The following is a 21,267-nucleotide window of genomic DNA, read 5'->3' as shown; positions in this document are numbered from 1 at the left end:
TATAGTTTGGGTTGGAAACGATGCCTTTTCCCAATTCCAACCCTAGCCAACTTTTATTGAAGTTGATATTGATAAATTTCAACTCTATCAGTTTGCTGAAGCGTGACTAATTCACCCATCGGGTTGCTACTTTCAAGAGGTCCAACTCGTCGGAAACAACATTTCTGAAATTATTCCCAACTCATTGGGCCCTTTGCTTGTTTAAGCTGATAATAGCATAATTATGTTTCCCCAAACATGTGAAACCCAACCACTCCCAACTTTCATTGCTGCAATTTTAGAGTCCATTGGGGTTACTATAATCGCATGTTCCTTTTGGAATCTAAAGTTAATCTCATCACCCATTGTGTTAGTCTCTCATACCAAATTGTTATAAACTACTACAACTACTACTGCTGCTATTATTATAATTATTTATTATCATCATTACTATTACTATATATAAAACTTATTTTTCACTTTTATTTTGTTTAGTATGGTGATGATATGAATTAAATAAAGAATTGGAGATCCATTTGACCGTTCTCAACTTGTTTGGAACTGAGGTGTAATTGTTGTTCTAAAGTGTATCAAACTCTTTAAGTTGTTAATCCTTTCATCAAGCCGAAATGAAAATGAATACACAAGCATGAAAAGTAAACAAAGAAGAACACATGCCAGGAAAATGAAAGTGGTGTTATTAGAAACTATCTAATGACAATTCAGAAGTAAATTTCAAAGTTCTAAAAGAATATCATTTTAACCACCTATTATGGGAATGAGCAACTATACTGCAAAGAAAAGAAATGAAAACTACAATTTTTCTATATGACTTACCTCTGCAAGTTCCCCAGCATTCACAGAAAACCTTTGACCAAGAAAAACACCAATCTCTGAACTTCTCCTGTTAAATCTATCAGTACAGAGATACTAAACTTTCAGGACATCAGCAACAATATCATTACAGGGCTTCCATTAATGAAGCTTATTTTACAGTTAGGAAAAAAGAAAGGCATCCTTGTGCACAAAGCATCCGCGTTAGCAGGGTCCACGGAAGGGCCACACCTCAAGGGGTGTGATGTAGACAACCTACCCTAAAGCAAGCATTAGTGGCAGCTTCCACGGCTCGAACCAATCACACAGAGACAACTTCAGCGTTGTTCCAAGGCTCCCTTTCAGTTAGGAAATCCAGATTAAATAAAGGAGAACAATTATTCCTGTGAGTCAAATTAATTTGTTAAATTGAACGATAAATTAAAATACAACCGATTCTCACTAGTGAAAGTCACTCTAAAGGAAATGTGCATTGTGACATGATACTTCTTGTGACTCCTATGCATTTCTATTCAGCCAATAGTCAACTCTCAGAGAAAGCAAAAAGCAACAAATAATCAAAAGGAAGCCCGCTGAAATTCAAGGAAAAATGCTTTTTACTGGACTCTTGTGTGGTTTTTCCACGTTGATACTGTAACTTGCTATACACTAAAGGTAAATCTATTCTTGCACTCCGTTCATGCCTAATTTCTTTCTCAAATGTTCCTTCACAAAAGCTTTAGTTCCCTAGTACTAAATTAGCTACCAGGCAATACATCATAAGTGCTAGAGTTCACCAACATTGATAGGTGCTGAACTCACAGCAACTTCATCCACAGAAGGCATATTCTGCACATGCTCAAGGAGCTGTTTGAGCTCTCTATTGACATAATCAAAACGCTGCTTAGAGATGGATGATTCAGAATATAGACTTCCACATAGAGCATGGAAAACTTGAGAATACTCATTTTTGCTACTTTGAATGACTGAATCATCGAGGGGAGCTAAGGAACTTTCTAGCCTCCATCGAAGTGGAAAATATTTTTCTGGGATTTGAAAGTAGTTCTTAGATACTAGCACTCGAATCGAATGGCGACACATTATGCCAGAGTGCTCGAATTCCTTACAAGAGCAGTGAACTTGCTCATCTTCATGAATCCAAATAACAAGACACTCTGCTTCCATTTTCTTGTAATGCCTCACAAGATATGAGCTATTGGCCATTTCTGTTATTGCATATTGCATAGACAGCATAATCTCATGCTGCATTATATTGAAGGCATAAGGCGTAAGAATGCTCCTGGAATGTTCTTCAACAGGCAGGCAGGTCTTAGCAGGCATATAAAGTTGCTTTTCTTTCTTGTGACTCCCAACGTTGGACGCTGAACCAACCTGTGGTGGTTTAAAATGTGCAGAATTTGTCATCAAATCATGTACTAGACATGTCAATGAAAGCGAAGTCAAGCAGTTATAATTGTTCTGTACCTTCTCAAAGAATAATAGTAAGCTTGATTGAGGGCTCAAGATATTCTTCATGTATGTCTCTACCAATTTCCAATACTCAATCATCATTGTTCGGGCCAGGAAAAAGTTCCGCATGTAAGAACTCGGCCAGGATGCTCGATAGGATAGAAGAAGAGCAATGTGCTTATCTGAACCAAGTCCAAACCGAGCAACCAGTTGATTCCACTGATGCTCAAAGTCCTCTACATTTTCCAGTCGACATAACACATCAAACTCAGATTTAAAATCTGGATACTGTAATCCAAGGGGCAAGGAGAACCAACTAGATAATTTTGAGAGAACTTGCCATATACTTATAACATGCTTAGTGTTAGGCATCTCACTTGCTATAGCATCTCTTAGCCCTGAATCTATATCAGTCACAATTGTCTGCGGTTGTCTTCCTCTCATGAATCGAACAAAGGACTGCATGATGGAAAAACCAACTGATAAGATAAATGCAATCACAGATGCAAAAAAAAAAACAGAAACTATCTTGTCCGAACCTGTAAGGCCCAAGTGAATGACTGTGATGTCTCATCTTGCAGCAGAACGCATCCAAGAAAAAGTACATTCCCATGATTGTCAATTCCAAACCACACACCAAATATCATATTATACGTGATAGAGCGGTATGTGGTGTCAAAAGTGACAACATCACCAAAAAATGAATATGCTTGGCGTGAGTGTCCATACGACCATGCAATGTTTTCCACTCTGCCATTTTCATCAGTAGTAAAACTGTAAACAAACCCCTCATCCTTTTGTTCTGATGCTTTGCAACCCTCAAGAAGATCCAAAAGATCATTTTCCCTTTTCTCTGTGATCAAAGCATCATTCTCCTCAACAGTTTTCTTGCACGTCCTGACAAAATTTCTGACATCTTTTTCTATGAAAGGCAACTGACCTGGTTGAACACCTTTTTCTAATTCCAGCACCTTCACTATTCGATTGACAGGAAACCCAGCTTTGGACAGCAAAAGAATCCGTTCCTGGTCAGCCTCTTGGATTTTTCGGTATGCAGGAAGTAGTCTGACTTGATCATCTTCCAATAATTCATGATTATGAATGTTACTAAACTGAGAAACATACCATTGTGCTACACCATCAGCAATCTCTTTCGTTAAGTACAGCTTCGCATCACATCCACACCGTACTGATTTCCTATCCCTAGGGTGTTCCACATTGGCCTTCTTCCTTGGTTGATTAAATCCAGACCTGTAACACACAAAATCCCTTCTATAAATCCCCAAATTTTGGCTTTCGGTTGAGCGTGCTTTCCTAACAGAAAACCCATTCTTCCTAGCAAAGTTGCTATAATATTCAAATGCTTCATCATCACCTTTAAATATCTGACCAACATATGGAGTAAAAACAATATCTTGAGATGAAGATGACGTTGCTTCACTCTTTGTCGTTTGAGAAACATTTGCTCCTTGCTCATCTCCATCGGCTTTAATGTAACACTTCCAATCTCCGCAAGGGCATTGCTGTCTCCTAATCCAGATGTTATTGAATGGCTTTGCTGCCGTAATCTCCATAACAATACAACACACACAAGCCTTCTAAACCCAGTAAAAGACCCTCAATTCGTCATTCCCAAAACTAAAGCAACTCTTCAAGAAATTTCTAATAACATATTCCAATCATCAAATCAAGAAGAACCAATCACTCCAAAGAATCAGTTCCCACTTCATTTCAAAGAATGTAAGCAACAGAAAAGCCTAGAAATCTCAAAAGCAACTAAACACTAGGTGATTCTTCCCATCTGTCCTGGCCTTAGTGGACACAATTTACTGATATCTGTTGTTGGTGGGAGGTGGCAGGTATCCTGTGGATTAAGTAGAGGTGCGCGAAAGCTGGCCTGCTTATCAGAAAAAAAACACATACAAATTTCAAATGGGATCGAAAATATTGAATTGGGTGTCATTAATCTTAGAATAATTAGATACAAAATGAGCACTATTGAGTACAAGAATCAGTTTTTAATGAAACCTTCAACAGTGGGCTGAAAAGTGAAGATGGGTGAGAATGATCTGCTTACGAACTGTCAAAAAGTTGCAATCTTTGTACATAAAAATGGTATGATGAACACCTATTGAAGAACCCCACTCTTAAGACATTCTTGTTCATTCTTGTAATCGTCCTTTGGATTCACCGTGCTCCAATCTTTCTGCACTAATCTCTTTTTGTTTATCCTTTTTCTTCCTTTCCTTAGTTTTTTGGGGATTTATAGTAGGAAGTCAAAGATATCCTGAAGAACGAAGATGGAAGGGAATTTTTATATTTGATAACTAAATAGCTAATACATTTCATAATATAGGTCTTAACTTGATATTGGAATTCGGGTGACCACCTGTTGGCTGTTACTCTTTTGTTTTGATTTATGTGGTAAAGATAAATTTGAAAAGTTGATAATATTTTTTTTATATTTTATGTTATTATTTATAAATTTACAATATTTTTACATAATTTTGGGATATTATATGTTATTTTTTTGTGTCAATTTATGTGACACTGATTGAATATTTGAGAAAGCCAATCAAATTTGTTAGGTAGTTTTAGATATTTTAAGTTGTTAATTATATTATGATTTATATGATTTTCAACGTAATTTTCAAGTAATATCCCTCCACCGCAATTTATGACATCGATAGAATTTGAAAAATCAAGCAAATTTTTTATACATCTTTCAAATATTTTGGATTGATAATTATTGTGATTTATATTATTTTTCATGAAATTGTCAAATAACTTATCTCAATTAATGTTACATTATTGTGATTTATATTACTATTTATGAAATTTTTAAATGATATCTCAATTTATGTTGCACTGATGAAATTTTGAGTCAACTAAAATTTTTTATGTGTCTCCAAAAAATTTAAATTATTAATTATTATAATTTTAATATTTTTACACAATTTCAAATATATAACACGATAAAACCAAAACTAAAATAATTAAATTAAAATTTAGATAATCAATTATATTTTTAATAGGCTTTTAGATTTTTTAAGCTATTAACTTTGTAATTTATAATATTTTTTGGCATTGTAATTTCATATTTTAAGCAGTTAGCTATTATAATTTTAGTGATTTATAATACTCTCGTTGTTCAAACTTTTGTGGCATTAATAGTCAATTATATTTTAAAAATAGCTGAAGTTTTTAATTATTGTGATTTATAATACTTTTTCTTCTATTCCAATTTAAGCGATATTGATATAATTTAGAAAGTCAATCAAATATTACGATTGAAGTAGTGAAGCAAACATATTTAAATGACTCATAATAACTAATTAGAAGTGATATAGCAAAGTGAATTTTTTTCAGTGGGTTTCATATAAGATGCCAAATTAATTAAAAACATCAATAATTAATTTATCATTTTATTTCTATTTTATTTTTTATTAAATATTATTAATTTTTTAATACTTAAATGACTTATAATAATTAATTAGGGGTGATATAGTAAAAATACTTATTGAAGCAGCTGAAGCAGATGTGTCATAAATATTATTTTATTTTTTATTAAATATTATTAATTTTTTAATATGTAAATGACATATAATAATTAGTTAAGGGTGATATAATAAAATTACAAAGCAAGCAGATAGTTAGAAGCCGGCATAATTACCGCCAGCTGAAATATGGTAAAACTTCTTGCAAAATAAGATAAAAGAGTAACAATTTGATGTGAGAAAATAGATCAGAGATAAAGAGCTTTCTGTTATAAAACAAGAAAGAATAAATAAGAAGAGTAGAGAGAGAAGAGAGAGTAATTCTTATTACTTCTTGAGGAATGAGAGATCATAAGATTATAAATACAATGAACAAAACCCCTTTATTTATAGGGAAAATTTACTCCTAATCTGAGTAAAAGACGGATGTTTCAAATCCTAATAGATATCAAAGTAAATCTTGATAGACATTCACTATAATGTAAATACATTTATAACAGTCCCTCTTGAATATCTAATTGGTAGATAATGTGCCTCGTTAAAACATTACTAGAAAAAAGATAGTAGAAAAAAAAATCTAGTGAAGAAAAAAGAGTACACATCTCTAATAATACGCATTTTGGCTGCCTCATTAAAAATCCTACAATGAAAATCTAGTGGGACAAAACCTCGTAAGGGAAAAAGAGTACAACGCGTATTAACTCCCCCTAATGAGAACATCCTTGAACCTTTTCATCCCGATCTTGAGCATCATTTTCTTAAAAGTTGTAAGTGGAGAAGACTTGGTGAATAAATCAGTCACATTGTCAGTTGAACGAATTTGTTGCACGTTAATATCATCATTCTTTTGTAGCTTATGTATGTAGAAAAGCTTTGGCAAAATATACTTCGTTCTATCTCCATTTATGAATCCTCCCTTAAGATATGCTATGTATGTTGAATTATCTGTGTATAACATTGTAGGTAGATTGTCATATTTCACACCACATTTTTCTCGAATGAGATGTATCATGGATCTCAACCATACTCATTCTTGACTTGCTTCATGAATAGTTATTATCTCATCATGGTTCGATGAAGTGGCTACGATAGACTGCTTTGTATATCTCTAAGATATGACAGTATCCCCATATGTGAACACATTGTATGTTTGAGACCGAGATTTATGCGGGTTAAATGAGTACCCAACATCAGCATGACCAGTAAGATCAAGACTGCAATCTTTAGAATAAAATAAACTCATGTATCTTATCCCATTTCGATGTCTCCTAGTAGGAGTAGAAATATACCTTGCTAACAAATTGAGCAAAAGGCTATATTGGGTCTTGTAGTTTTTATAAGATACGTGAGCGCACCAATTGTACTAAGATATGGTACTTCATAACCAATCCAAATTGATATATTTCTCATTTCAGCAAATAATCTTAATGCTTTTGAAAACTCTCCAAGAGTTTCAATAATTTTCAAGTTATAAGCTTAAACAATATAAGGATTATCAATAAATTTCCCAGAAACTTTTATATTTTGAATCCTTAAAGAAGTTTTCATATAAATTTTGTCAAAGTGACAATATTCAACATTTTATGTGTGATATCTTCAAGTGTCTGGATTGTAAATCAAATAAGTTTTTACTTGATTTCAACATACATCCTTTCATGTCACTTGATAAATGTTTCTACGTCAGCATACTTAAATTAACGTAGAATTTAGATCCTCGTAATCTTTCACAATATTACGTCAATATTGTGTCAAAGATATTGATGATATATCATTTTCTATCGGTTCACAATGCGATATAACATTTGAGATCTCATCACTTCATTATTTTCAGGTACATGAACCTCTCATAAGGTTTCATGAAGTGGTATGTCGTAGGCTCTTCAAGAGCTCATTGCCTTCTTATTATAATTATTTTCTCCTTATTTTTCAAAGACTATTTCATTTGGAACCGATCAGTCTACCACGCTTCACGTATGCATAGACGAACACAAAATAAGAGCGTTTGCGCTTAATTTGAGATGCTTTCAGCATTTGACTTGAATTATCTTTTGAATAAGGATATGGTGATAATTCCTAACATATTTCATAGCGCTTATAATCTCCCTCTTATGTTAGGAAAACTAACATACATCCTCTACTTCTCTGAGGAATCCATCTTTGTACATCATAGTATATTCATTAATCGTATACCGCACATCAAAACTATTAGATGAAATAGTTGGTTCATGACCTTGAATTAATTGAGGGGGAAGAAATAATCATAATTTATTGGTCTAATGCATACAAATGTTATTGTATGCAACATATCATATTTCAGACCAACACATGAAGCTTTGTTCTCATTAGCGATGGTTTAGCTATTTATCGAAGGCATTCAATGTCAAACCATCATCATCAAGATAACTTTCTTGATTGAACAATCTGAAAATTATTTTCTTAACTCAATTTTATTGAGCAAGCAACTTTATAAATGTCAAACTGCAGGTTGACAATGAATGTACATGTGATCATCTTATTGATGCATCTTTTCAACATATCACATGATAGGTGAACGATCCCTTATTCGCCTTTTATATTTTTCAGATTTAAGAAATTCAATCCCAACATTAGTTGGTCCAACCAACTTATCATGAGAACAAATGACATAAACAATTTTCGAAGAATCTTCTAGTTCTTCAATACGTCTAATATTTAATATGCACATCTTCGAGATGTCACAATAGTTCATATCAATTTATGAACTTTTATTCTAGTAAACTCCAAGTTTACCATGACATGTACTTTTTTCTTCTTTAGTAAATTTCAGATTTACTATTACATGAATAAATTTTAGATTTACTACTTTAGAAGTAGATTTCGAAACAAGTATTCTCAGTTATTCTACCTTATTCGGAGGTGAGTTGTGATACCATCACAATCAAGTACACGTTTGTATCAATAAGCTTCTAATTCCCCAGGAATGAAATATAATCGTGTCTTAAACTTATCAAATTATGATAGCTTATAACCTCTTTCAAGATTTTGATACTTCAGAAGCAAATCGAGGCATACATATGATGTAAAGAATTTTTCTCTATCATATCTTATGATCATAATATGCGTGTGAAAATATTATCACTTTTTCTGTTCATAATCATATTGTCCCTCCACACGTATATTCGTGCATTTAATCACTTATCTTCTTTCAGACATATTATTCACTGCCACCACATACACCTCAAGAATAAAGTAAGTTGTCATATTTCAGACTTATCATATATTGCTTTCATATTCACTTCATGGAATGGAGCATATTCAATGGGTCGAATTTCAAACTTTTCATCAACACCCATTATTTTGCCTTAGCCATCAGAATATCATCAATATGGTGTATTGAGATTCAAACTCAATATTTGATCCATATAAAGGTGTCTTAGGCATAAATTGATAGGACTTGAACCCAACATATTATCATCCTTTTTGATAATATTGTTCTTGAGGAATAAATTTAAAATATAAATGGTTTCAAACCAATTATTTTTTCTCAAATCCAACAATAATTATATCATTAATAGAAAAATACAAATAACATAAGAAATTACTAACCTTGACCTTTAGATTTATAATCTCACCTTATTTGGCAGAGTCTCGTGCTGATAACGTGTTATAAAATAAGAAAGAATAAAGAAGATCTTGATAGATCTTGATAGATCGTGATAGACATTCACTATAATGTAAATACATTTCTAACACTTTCTTAATTTTTCAATTATCTATATCTATAATATAATCTGCTTTTATAATTTATAATTTATAATCTATAATCTATATCCATAATCTATATCTATATCTATATCTATATCTATATCTATAATATATTAAAAGTATGGAGGACCTTAGAAATGTTGTTTGAACTTTTCGTCCTTTATTAAAAGTCCTTTCATTAGATAAAATCGTCTTTTCACTATTTTTTTTTTAATATTTAAGAGTTAACAATAATTCTAAATTTTTCCTTTCATTATTAGAAGTGATTAAAATCAATTACAGTTGATATTTTTTTCATAGTTTAAGAATTCTACATCAACGAAATTTGATTTTAAAAAGATTTGATATATCTGGAAATAACTATAAAACTATAAAATAAAAAAAATTTAGAAGTACCAGATTTTTAAAAATTTTGAAGTACGTAATAAGAACGTAATAAGTGATTTGTAAAGATTTGACTTTAAAAATAAGAAAAAAATTTAAATGTAAAAAAATAAAAATAATTGGAACGCAAATATGGTTCAAGTTGTTGCGTCTCTCTTAGCATGTGACAACAAGAAAAAAAGGCACTATATGACTAACGCAAAAGTAATGATCCATCAATCACTTAAATTTTTTGGTGGTAAAACATATATGTGTATATGTTTATATTTACATTTTTATATTAAAGTGTGAAAGATTTTGAAAAGTGATTTGAACTTTTACACTTTATTAAAAATCTCTGCATTAGGCAAAATTATTTAATTTTAAATAATCAAACACTACATGTACGAGGCACGTGCAGTGAGACTAGTATTTATAAAAAGGATGTGAATTTATTTACATTTCACGGGATCGTTTTATAAAAAAATAAATGAAAGATCACTTTTACCTTTTATCAATTGTTATATTCTCTCTTTTCCCAATAATAATATTATCAATTAATTTAATTATATTGTCAAACTTGTTACCAAAATTGTAAAATTTGGAAACCATGCTTAACAAAATTGGTATCAATCAAATGAGAGAGAACACTTTTTTAATAAACTAAAATTTGTGCTTTCTAATAACAAATAGGTTTCATTTCTACTGCACAATACATGTATATATGTATGTATTTATATATATATATATACACACACACATACATACACTAGTTTAGATGTATGCGCCTCACGTATGTACCTTGATTTAATGAGTTCAAATGTTACACTAAATACACTAGTTGTTTAAGTAATAAAAATACATACAATAATTAAATTCAACATTTTTTGAACCTGTAAAGATGGAGAGTTTATTTAATTAGTTATGTAGTATTTTTAAATATCTAAAAGGCAAATAAAATAGGTGAAGTATATTGACAGTCCCTTAAATTACACTTGGTGTCTTCAGTAAGCTAATGATTAGTACTGGATAATTCATAAAACTGAACAATTTGACTTGGTTCCATCCTAAAAGTGTGAAATTTGGCCTGGAGAATCCATGTCACTTCAATCCCTCTTCTTGATTAAGTAGTCAATATATCTTTTTTACCACTTCAAATATAGTCACTCTCTTTCTCCTACAATTCTAAAATTTAGATTGTATCATGAATTAAGAGAAACAATAAAAATAGTGTAATGACAATCCAGGTCATTTTCTGCGTTTCCGTACCATTTTATCATTTAGACCTTTCTCATAGCTTCTCAAAGTCATTTATGACTTGCTGGAGTTGACAGTTCGATTATCGGACAGTTCGTTTAATTAGAGCCAATTTCTTAATATGAAGTTTTCGTTGTTGAAAATGAGGTAATAGGTTTAAACTTTAGGTTAATGACCTCGTATCCATCAGCTCTGGAACATCGATTTTATGTTGGGGGACCTTTGGTTTGGGTCCAGAGGTTTCCGAACTTGTTTTGAGCTATAGAGTGGATTTTGGTTAAAATAACTAATTGGGTGCGGGATCCACATTTCATCAAAAATGATCTCGGATGAAAATTTTGATGATTTCATTTTGCCCAAAATATCGAATTTGGTAGGGTAGCATAGTGCTTTTGTATTCACAAGATTTCAAAAGAATCTCGAGGGCCCGATTGAAGATTTGACACTTAGCCAAATTTGCCGATGCAAGATTCAGCTCGTGCATGCCAAGGTAAATGGTTATCGCGATCAGGGTAACCTTGGCCGTATTCACAAAGGACAAGGTCATTTTCTATCATGATCGTGGGATGGACTTCGCATTCGCAAAGGATAAATTGGCCCAGGCATCGCGTTCGCGATAGGGTTTTTGTGATCATAAAGAAGGGACCCCTGACAATATTAAATATTGCGGAACCCAATTTTCTCTCAATTATTTCAAGTTTCAAGTCCATAAAATCGTAGTAGACTTAGAGAATTATGGATTTTGGTCATTGAGTGTTTCGGGTGAGTTAAAGAATACATTGGTGGTATTTCCTCGTCTATGGGACGTTCTGAGGAGTTCTTCACTTCTTTCACTCATTTCGAGCTAAGATTCTGAGTTGGTTTATAGAATATTTCTTTGAATTCACTCTTTCGCAGATGGATAGGACACGTGCTACCGCTGCACCAGATGAAGTCTCTAGACCGAGCCTAGGGATCCTACACATGTTCGTAGATGACCTAGAAGTAATGGACAACCTAGAGATGTGTCCCAAGCTAGGTCCAGGATAGGGCATCTTTCCTATACCCTATTCCTGCTCTTAAGCCAGATATTCTTATGCCCTAGCCAGCAGTGACCAGGGACCATCCCAGGCTCCACCAGGGTTTATTTCTTCTGCAGTGCTCAGAGATGCATTGGTTTAGTTTTCGGGGTTTGTTTATGGTGTGTCATATAATGGTACACAATCTATAGATCCGAGTAATGTTGAGGCAGAGGTGTAGCCTACAACTGTGACTCCTAGAGTTGAGGTTCCTCCTGCACAATGGTTTCTTAAGTAGTAGTTGCTCAATCAGTGATTGCCTAGGCTACTATTCTGTTGAGGAGCAGAAGATGTTGGGTAGATTCTTGAGATTGGCTCTGCCTAGGTTTTTGGTGCACTATGAGATGATGCGTATGAGTTCTTGATTGCTTTTGAGGATAGACTCCATAATTTAGGCCTTGTTGAGACTCATGGTGTGGATTACACCATATTTTCGTTGGACTTAAGTGCTCGTCATTGGTGGAGAGATTATATGGATTCTACACCAGCTGGATCTTCTCCTTTGACATGGACTTAGTTCTCAGAGATGTTTTTGGAGAAGTACATGCCTCCCAGCTTGAGGGATCGACTGAGATATTAGTTTATGAGATTAGAGCAGGGCTCCATGACAGTTGTTGAGTATAAGGCTCATTTTCACGAGTTGGCTAGGCGTGCTACTTCTATTCTAACTTTTGAGTATGAGAGACTGATTTGCTTTGTTAGAGAGTTGAGACTTCCCATTCATATATCTACTCAGAGTTTAGTTACTGTGGGTAGGTCTTTTGCTGAGGTGTCTGATCACACTCGAGTGATAGAGGAAATGCATCATAAGGGATATGAGGATAGTGATAAGAGGCCTAGGTTTCAGGGTAGATTCAGTGGTATCCGTTGTATCCGGGTATATTCAGTGGTATCCATCGTAGTTCTCTATCTAGAGCTAGTAGTTTTCGGAGTGGATATTCTCCGCGCCCATCGTATTTGTAATACCCCACATTTTGGACTAGAATAAAAATCCGTCGTTCCTATGCGTGGATGTTTCAAATGCCTCAAATCCTATATAAATTTAGTGTGTTAATCAATTATGTAGTGTGGTAATCTATTTGAGCATGAATTTAGATCATAGAGGTCCCCTAACTCAAGTACAAGTTGAAAGCTTTCCTATCGTTCAAGTTTTAGTGAGCGTCAAAATTGGGTCAACTTCAATCGATCATAACTCGTTGTATATGACGAACTGGGTGGTTTACTATATATCAAATGAAAGCTCTTTGAATTTTCTTTCCAACAATACCAATTTTGCCTAAATCCAATATCGTAGCAAAGAATTATGCCTATTTTACTCCAGTATATCAGGCTGGAAATAGTGTGACGACATTCGTGATAGCTTATCACATTTGTGACGCCCTATCATGAAGGTCGTCAGCCTTAGGCAGAAACCAGCTCCTAAGTGACGACATTTGTGATAGCTTATCACATTTGTGATGCCCTATCACGAAGGTCATCAGCCTTTGCCAGAAACCAGCTCCTAAGTGACGACATTCGTGATAGCTTATCACAATTGTGATGCCCTATGACGAAGGTCATCAGCTATGATTTTTCAGCAACTGGGAAATTACTTCGTAAGGGTATTTTGGTCTTTTTCTTGACCTTCCACGACTTATAACCCTAAAGAGGCATAATTTTTCCCATTTTTCTTCAGTTAGGCATCTTAAAAACCCTCTCTTACACTCTCAACCACAAGATTACGGTTTCCATCAAACTCATCTCTCAAAAGCAAGATTCAAGCCTTTTTCCAAGATAATCAAGAATTAAGTTTCCCAATCCAAGAACTCTCCAATAAATCATTAAGGTTTTCTTTCTAAGGTATGCGTGTGTTCATTCATGGACTCCTTTCGTCCATGAAGTTCAAGAACCCTTTTTTTTTTTCTAAAACTATATATTATTGTTTTCATGTTATGAATGGATTATTGATCATGTCTATGTGTTGAATGATTCCAAGATAGAATCTTTATGTGTTATTATGAATCTATGACATCATATGAGTTGAAAACATGTAAGTTTGATTATTTATGATGAGTAATTATATGATTTGCACCTATGCCTAAGTTATGCATGTAAGGTGTTTGATAAAATACCTAAGAGACTAGAAATCATGCATTAAAGCTAAATTGTGACTAAGGGAAAGATTCATGATAGGCCTCTATGATTCAATGTCATCCATGCTGATAATGTGTCTTGTGAACACTGTTGGATTACTCATGAACTAGTCTTATGAAATTATGCTATGCTTACTTGCAAAACCCACTCATGTACAAGATGTAGAATAACCATGTTCTTCATGAAATTCCCCAAGTTATGATATCATGGATTGTGGTTATAATATGTAATGAGCATGATATTGAAAGCTATGCAAGTATGTACATGTTGTATGAAATTCCCTTCCATGAAATAGATTGTTGAGAAACATACTTAGTATGAAGTCCCATATTTATGATATGGTGAATTGTGGACTCTATTCTTATGATCAAGTCAGTCATGTGTGTCAGTTTCCTTCCATCGAGTCCTGGGGGTATTTGTACCTAAAAAATATAGCTGTGTACCTATAGCCATGTCATGTTATCATGATTCTCTCAGTTAAGCCATGATCTATAGAATTCAGTTAGCCATATGACTTAGGAAAACTCAGAAATCTCAGTAGTCTCAGTAGTTTAGTAATCACAGGGATCTCAGTGCTCAGTCTGTAATTTCAGTATTCACAGTCAATCTCAGTAACTTTAGTACTCTTAATCAGTCCTTAGAACTCATTATATTTTGTTAGTCATTGGAATTCAGTAAGATTAGTTTAGTTCTGCTAAACAATACCACTAGTATCAGTTTAGCTAATCACTTTAGTTCAGTTATTCAGTTCATCTCTGTTATTCAGTTTAGTGTATTTCAGATGGGAGTAGGATTCAGCACCGAGTGAGCCTAGGGATGGGGACTCACCTATTAGAATAGGACTGAGATCCCTAGAAGCAATCCCTAAGTTCCAGAACTACGTAGCTATCATAGGTATAATATGGCACCCATTAAATAGGACTGACATACTCAGGGGTCACCCGTTAGCATATTTATATGTATAGGACTGATCCCAGGAGTCACCCACTAGATTAGGGCTAACTCTATAGCAGATGTCTTTACTGGTGGCGCGGTACTGACACCCTTCCAGTTATGGCAGAGATTAGACCCCAGTCAGCTTAGCTTGGGGCATTTCGGTTAGATGAACACATCCCACAGTTTTAGTTATAGATTTAGGACTATCAAATACAGTCAACTCAGTTCAGTAGTACAGATTCAGTACTATTAGAGACAATCAATCCTTATCATTATAAATAGACTTCAAGATCACCCATTAGACATAACTGATCTCAACTATAGTTAAATAGTATCAGAATCATCAGATTTAAAGATCACCCGCTAGATAAGACTGATCTCAGACTAAGTCAAATCATCCTTATTATCAGTATACTCATGATCACCCACTAGATAGGACTGATCTCAGATTTAGTTACTCCAAGTAGAACGGAACTCAGATAGTTCCATCAGAACATAGACTGTTAGATACAGTTGTTCAGTATCGATTAGTCCAATCATTACATTTATATCAGCTATATCAGTTGTCATAGCTAACGTTACCAGTATTCAGTTTCAGGACTATTAGACACAGTCATTCAAACCAGTTCTTCATAATTTAAACTATCAAAAATAGTCAATAATCTATTCAGTACCTCAGTAAGAGTAAAGTTATGTCGTTATTATTCAGACTCAGTAGTTAGGTTTCCTGAACTCATGTATCAGTCATATCAGTTATCAAAATTCATGATATCAGTATTCATCTTCAGGACTGTCAGAAATAGTCAACTAGACCAGTTCTTCATAATTCAAACTATAAGAAATAGTCATTCATCTATTCAGTATCTTAGTATCAGTACACTCATGTTATCAGTATTCAAAATCAGTAGTCAGCATCATCACGAGTTCAGTTATAGTTGTTTATGCATGTATGTATTCTCATATTCATATTAGTTAGCATTGTTCATGAATATAACCCTTTGCATTTAGCCCACCTCACTCGTATACTTAGTATATGCAGATGTACTGATACATTTGCACTATGGTGCTTTCTCTTATGTTACACAATAGGTTTAGAGGCACGAGCTCCAGATCAACAGTAGCATTCCAGTGTTCAGAGTTTGCAGTGAGTCCTTCTCATTTGAGGATGATATGATTATTGCTACATTTACTATTCAGTTGCTAGATGGAGTTATTTGGAGACATGTTCCTTCAACTCCTTATTCAGTTCAGTTAGAGGCTTTCAGACTAGATGCCAGATTAGATATTCAGATCTCATTATTTTCAGCACTTATGACTTGTTTTGGTATTTTTATACCTTTTTCAGACATTTTATTATCATACGTTTATTCAATTCAAAACTTATAGCCTTCATGTTCATGTTTCCACATTTTATGTATATGATACAGTATATAGGTACAGATATCAGTCATGGGTTAGCTTGTGGTCCTTCGGGGTCATGAGCACCGTGTAGCATATCGGTTCAGAAAATTAGAGTGTTACAGTATTAGTCTCAGATTCATACCAGTAGACCTGTTTAGGCAACATTTTAGATTACTGACGAAAGTCAATCTAATGCTAGAGACCGCCCTATTTAGGATAGCAATATGTCTTCAGAAAGTGCATCTTCTGGTAATTTTAGTCATAGTGGTCACTTTGAGTCAACAAAATCTATTAGTTTTGGTTCTTCTCTTCTGACATGTTATAGTTGTAGGGGTCGTGGACAATATGATTGAGAGTTTTCTCTTCGTGGGGTGATTGTTGCTTCAACTTAGAGTGTTTCCTTTATTAGAGCAGTTTTTTTCTTAGCTAGAGATGGTTCTTAGGGTCGTAGGGGTGGTTCCCAAGGTACTCAAGGAGGTTCTCAGGTAGTTAGGGTAAAAGGCCGATCAAGAGCCCAGCCAGGTGGTGGGCGTGGACAGTTGTATGCAGTATTTGCTATGCCCGAGGCTAAGTCTTCAAATTTTATTATTACAGGTATGATTTTGGTGTGCTGCTAATCGACCCTTGCTTTATTTGATTTGGGATCTACTATTTTTATATAACTACTTATTATGACCCACAGTTAGAGTTATCTTGGGAATTATTATCTTTGCAATTGAGCATATCAACTCCCATGGGTGATTCCTTAGTTATGGATTGATTTTTTGGATCATATGTTGTGATTGTTAGAGATGTTGATACTTATGCTGATCTTATTATTCTAGATATGGTGGATTGTGATATGATTTTGGTCATAGACTGGTTATCTCACTATCATTTAGTCATGGATTATTTTGCCAAGACTATTACCTTAGCTATGCTTGGTATACCCCTAGTCATATGGCGTGGAGTGGTTAGCCTCTAGCTGATGGGGATTATTTCATATGTTTGTGCTAGGAGGCTTATTTCAAGGGGTTACAAGTCTAATCTTGCTTATATTTATGATACTAGTGTGGATAGTCCGTCGCTTGACTATGTTTTTGTAGTTTGTGAGTTTCCTGATGTGTTCCCTACCAACCTGTCTGGTATTCCCCCTGTTCGTGAGATTGAGTTTGCTATTATTCATGATTCTGGAACTTGACCTATTTTTATGGCGCCTTACCGTATGGCTTCTACTGAGCTTACGGAGGTAAATTCTCAGCTTTATTATCTTCTTGGTAAGGGTTTTATTAGACTTAGTATGTATCTTTGGGGATCTCCTGTATTGTTTATGAAGAAGAAAAATGGCTCTATGCGTATGTGTATTGATTATAGGCAGCTTAATAAGGTGACAATGAAGAACCGTTATCCTACACCTTGCATTGATGATTTGTTTGACCAACTTCAAGGCGTGGTAGTATTTTCTAAGATTGATTTGAGATTCGGTTACCATTAGTTGAGGATTTGGGTGAGGATATCCTGAAGGAAGCCTTAAGGACCTGTTATGGTCATTATGAGTTATTGGTGAAGTCATTTTCTTGACTAATGCCCCAACCGTGTTCATAGATTTGATGAATCGACTGTTATGGCCTTATATATATTTCTTTCTGATTATATTCATCGATGACATCCTTGTGTATTCGAAAAGTAGAGAGGAGCATGAACAATATTTGAGGATTGTGCTCTAGACCTTGAGGGATCATTTTTTTTAGCTAAGTTCTCCAAGTGTGTATTAAGGATTGAGTCGGTGACCTTCCTTAGATATGTGGTGTTTAAAGATGGTATTATGATAGACCCAACTAAGATTAAGGCAATTTTTGATTGGGATAGACCTACATCTCCAACTGAGATTTATAGCTTTATTGGTTTGGCCAGTTATTATAGATGCTTTTTTAAGGGTTTTGCTATTGTTTTAGTTCTTATAGCCATATTGACTCTGCAGGATGTTCCTTTTTGAAGGTCTGAGGAGTATGAGTTGAACTTCAGAAAGCTCAAGGATTTTCTCACTTCAGCTTCTATTCTAGCTCTTCCTGTTGAGGGTGAGGGATTCACCATATTTTGTGATGCTACTGGTGTTAGTTTGGGTTTTGAATTTATACATCAGGGTCGTGTTATAGCATATACTTCAAGATAGCTTAAGGTGCATGAGTGCAACTACCCCGCTCATGATTTGGTGTTGGCGGTGGTAGTTTTTATGCTTAAGGTTTAGAGGCATTATCTTTATGGCATGCATTGTGAGATTTTTGCCGATCATCATAATCTTTAGCTTCTTATAACCCAGAGGGAGCTTAATTCTAAGCAGCTTAGATAGATGGAGTCACTTAAGGATGATGATATCTCTTTCTTGTATCATCTTAGTAAGACCAATGTGGTAGTAGATGCCTTGAGTCGGAAGATAGCGAACATGAGTAGCTTGTCTTGTATTTTAGTTTCTCAAAGGCCGTTGGCATGTGACATTTAGTCCTTATCTAACTCAATGGTCCATCTTGATATTTCATATCCTAGGAGGATTTTGGCTAGTGTGAAGGCGAGGTCTTCACTATTTGAGCATATTAGAGATAGTTAGTTTGAGGATAATAAGCTTTACTTTCTTTATGATTAGGTGTCGAGTGGTGAGTCTGAGAGGGTCACCAGAGATTCTCAGGGTATCTTGAGATTTGATAGCCGAATATGTGTTTTGAGGATCGATGACTTGATTTAGTTGATTTTGCATAAGGCTCGTAGCTCTAAATATTCCATTCACCCAGGCAAAGTGAAGATGTATGTGATTTGAGACAACACTATTGGTGGAGAGGCATGAAAAGAGATGTGCTGGATTTTGTAGCTCGTTACCTCTGTTATTAACAGGTAATAGCCGAGCATCAACAACTTGGTGGATTGATTCAGAGTTTGCCCATTCGCGAGTGGAAATAGGAGTAGATTACCATTGATTTTGTTAGTGGTTTGCCTTGCACTTCCAGTGGTTCATATGGTATTTGGGTCATTGTGGATAAGTTGAACAAGTTAGCAAATTTCATTCCTATTCAAATGTCCTTCAGTGCTGAGATGTTAGCCAATATCTATGTTCAGGAGATAGTCCGTCTGCATGGTATGCCTATTTCTATTATTTTAAACTGAGGTTCAGTGTTTACTTCTAGATTTTGGAGAGCTTTTCAGGAGGAGTTGGGCACTCAGGTGGATCTCTGTATAGCTTTTCATCCGTAGATGAATGGTCAGTCGGAGCAGACTATTCTATTTTTTGAGGATATGCTCCGAGCCTATGTTATGGATTTTGGAGGCCAGTAGCAGTAACACTTAGCCTTGGCAGCGTTCACATATAATAATAGTTATCATTTGAGTATTGAGATGGTACCTTTTAAGGCTTTGTATAGTAGAAGATATTGTTCCTTGATTGGATGGTTTGAGACTTTCGAGGTTTGACCCATGGTACAGATTGGCTTCACGAGTCGTTGGATAGAGTTAGGGTGATTCAGGATAGGTTAAGAGCTTTGTGCCTTGAGATTTGTAGTGAGTGATCAAGTATTCCTCTATGTATCGCCCATGAATGGTGTGATGAAGTTCGGGAGAAAAGGCTAGCTCAGTTCCAGATATATTAGACCTTTTGAGATTCTTCGTACAGTTGGCGAGGTCGCTTATGAGTTAGATTTACCTCCAGATTTTGTCGCTATTCATCCAGTTTTTCATGTCACTATGTATCGATGATATATCCCTGGTCTATCTCATGTACTTAGATGGGATTCAGTCCAGTTAGACAAGTAAGTGACCTGTAGAGGAGTCTGTGCTATTTTGGCTAGTGATAGGGAGACTTCTATAGTTAAGGTTCAGTGGAGGCACCACCCAGTGGAGGAGGCCACTTGGGAGATTGAGAGCGAGATACGGGCTTAGTATCCTCACCTGTTTGATACTTTCGGTATTCCAAAGCCTTAACTTTCACGGACAAAAGTTCCTTTAGTAGTGGATATTGTAATGACCCTTCAGGTTATTTTTCCATATTTCCGCTTATTTTCGTCGTTAAAGCTTTTCCATAGCAGCCCCAATTCATTTATGACTTGTTGGAACTGACAGTTTGTTATCGAGTGGTTCAACAGCCAATTCTCTATTTTAAAGTCTTTGCTAGTTCTAAATTACCACTAGATGAAAACTTTAGTAAAATAATCTCGTATGCAAATTTTGACTATTCTAGCAGCTCCAAAATGTTGATTTTAGGCTAAAAGGACTCTTAGTTTGGGTCTCGAGGCACTCGAGCTTATTTTGACCTATAGGTCAAAAAGTTAATAAATAAAATATACTTGTAGGACCCATGTTAGGTCAAAAATACCTTGGATGGAAATTTTGACTGCGCCATTGAGTTTGGAATGTTGAATTTGGTAGGGTGACATAGTCCATTAGCGTATACAGGATTTCAAATGAATCCTGAAGACTTGGCGAAGACTTTCCAAGTCTCAACTGTATCCAGTGCATCACTATTGTGGTTCCAAGGGTCATGATCATGATACCCTTGAAAGTCACCAAGTACCACAATCGCGGTAGATATGTCCTATCACGACTATCCTAATCAGCTACAAGATGTGGTGATCATGAGACTCTAGTCATGATAG

General features: G+C 34.8%; 1 protein-coding gene across 4 annotated transcripts; it reads right to left on the bottom strand.

Annotated features, from left to right (window-relative positions):
• Positions 1 to 654: 654 nt before the first annotated feature.
• LOC107878101 (putative protein FAR1-RELATED SEQUENCE 10) lies at positions 655 to 4,602 on the bottom strand. Of its 4 annotated transcripts, none has more exons than XM_016724981.2 (4): positions 4,291 to 4,602; positions 2,802 to 4,162; positions 2,278 to 2,721; positions 655 to 2,184 (listed from the first exon to the last, which is right to left on the bottom strand). In XM_016724981.2, the coding sequence occupies exons 2-4, from the start codon at positions 3,834 to 3,836 to the stop codon at positions 1,579 to 1,581; spliced, it is 2,085 nt and encodes a 694-aa protein (XP_016580467.1). In that variant the 5' UTR covers positions 3,837 to 4,162; positions 4,291 to 4,602; the 3' UTR covers positions 655 to 1,578. The 4 variants fall into 4 exon arrangements, with proteins under 4 accessions (XP_016580467.1, XP_016580466.1, XP_016580470.1 ...); XM_016724980.2 differs by having other exon boundaries at positions 2,802 to 4,159; XM_016724984.2 differs by having other exon boundaries at positions 4,340 to 4,602.
• Positions 4,603 to 21,267: the final 16,665 nt, after the last annotated feature.

This window comes from Capsicum annuum, chromosome 7 (genome assembly GCF_002878395.1).
Source record: "Capsicum annuum cultivar UCD-10X-F1 chromosome 7, UCD10Xv1.1, whole genome shotgun sequence".
In the NCBI taxonomy this organism is placed as follows: domain Eukaryota; kingdom Viridiplantae; phylum Streptophyta; class Magnoliopsida; order Solanales; family Solanaceae; genus Capsicum; species Capsicum annuum.
Note: the sequence above shows the minus strand (reverse complement) of the source record. Positions and strands in the feature narration are given on the sequence as shown.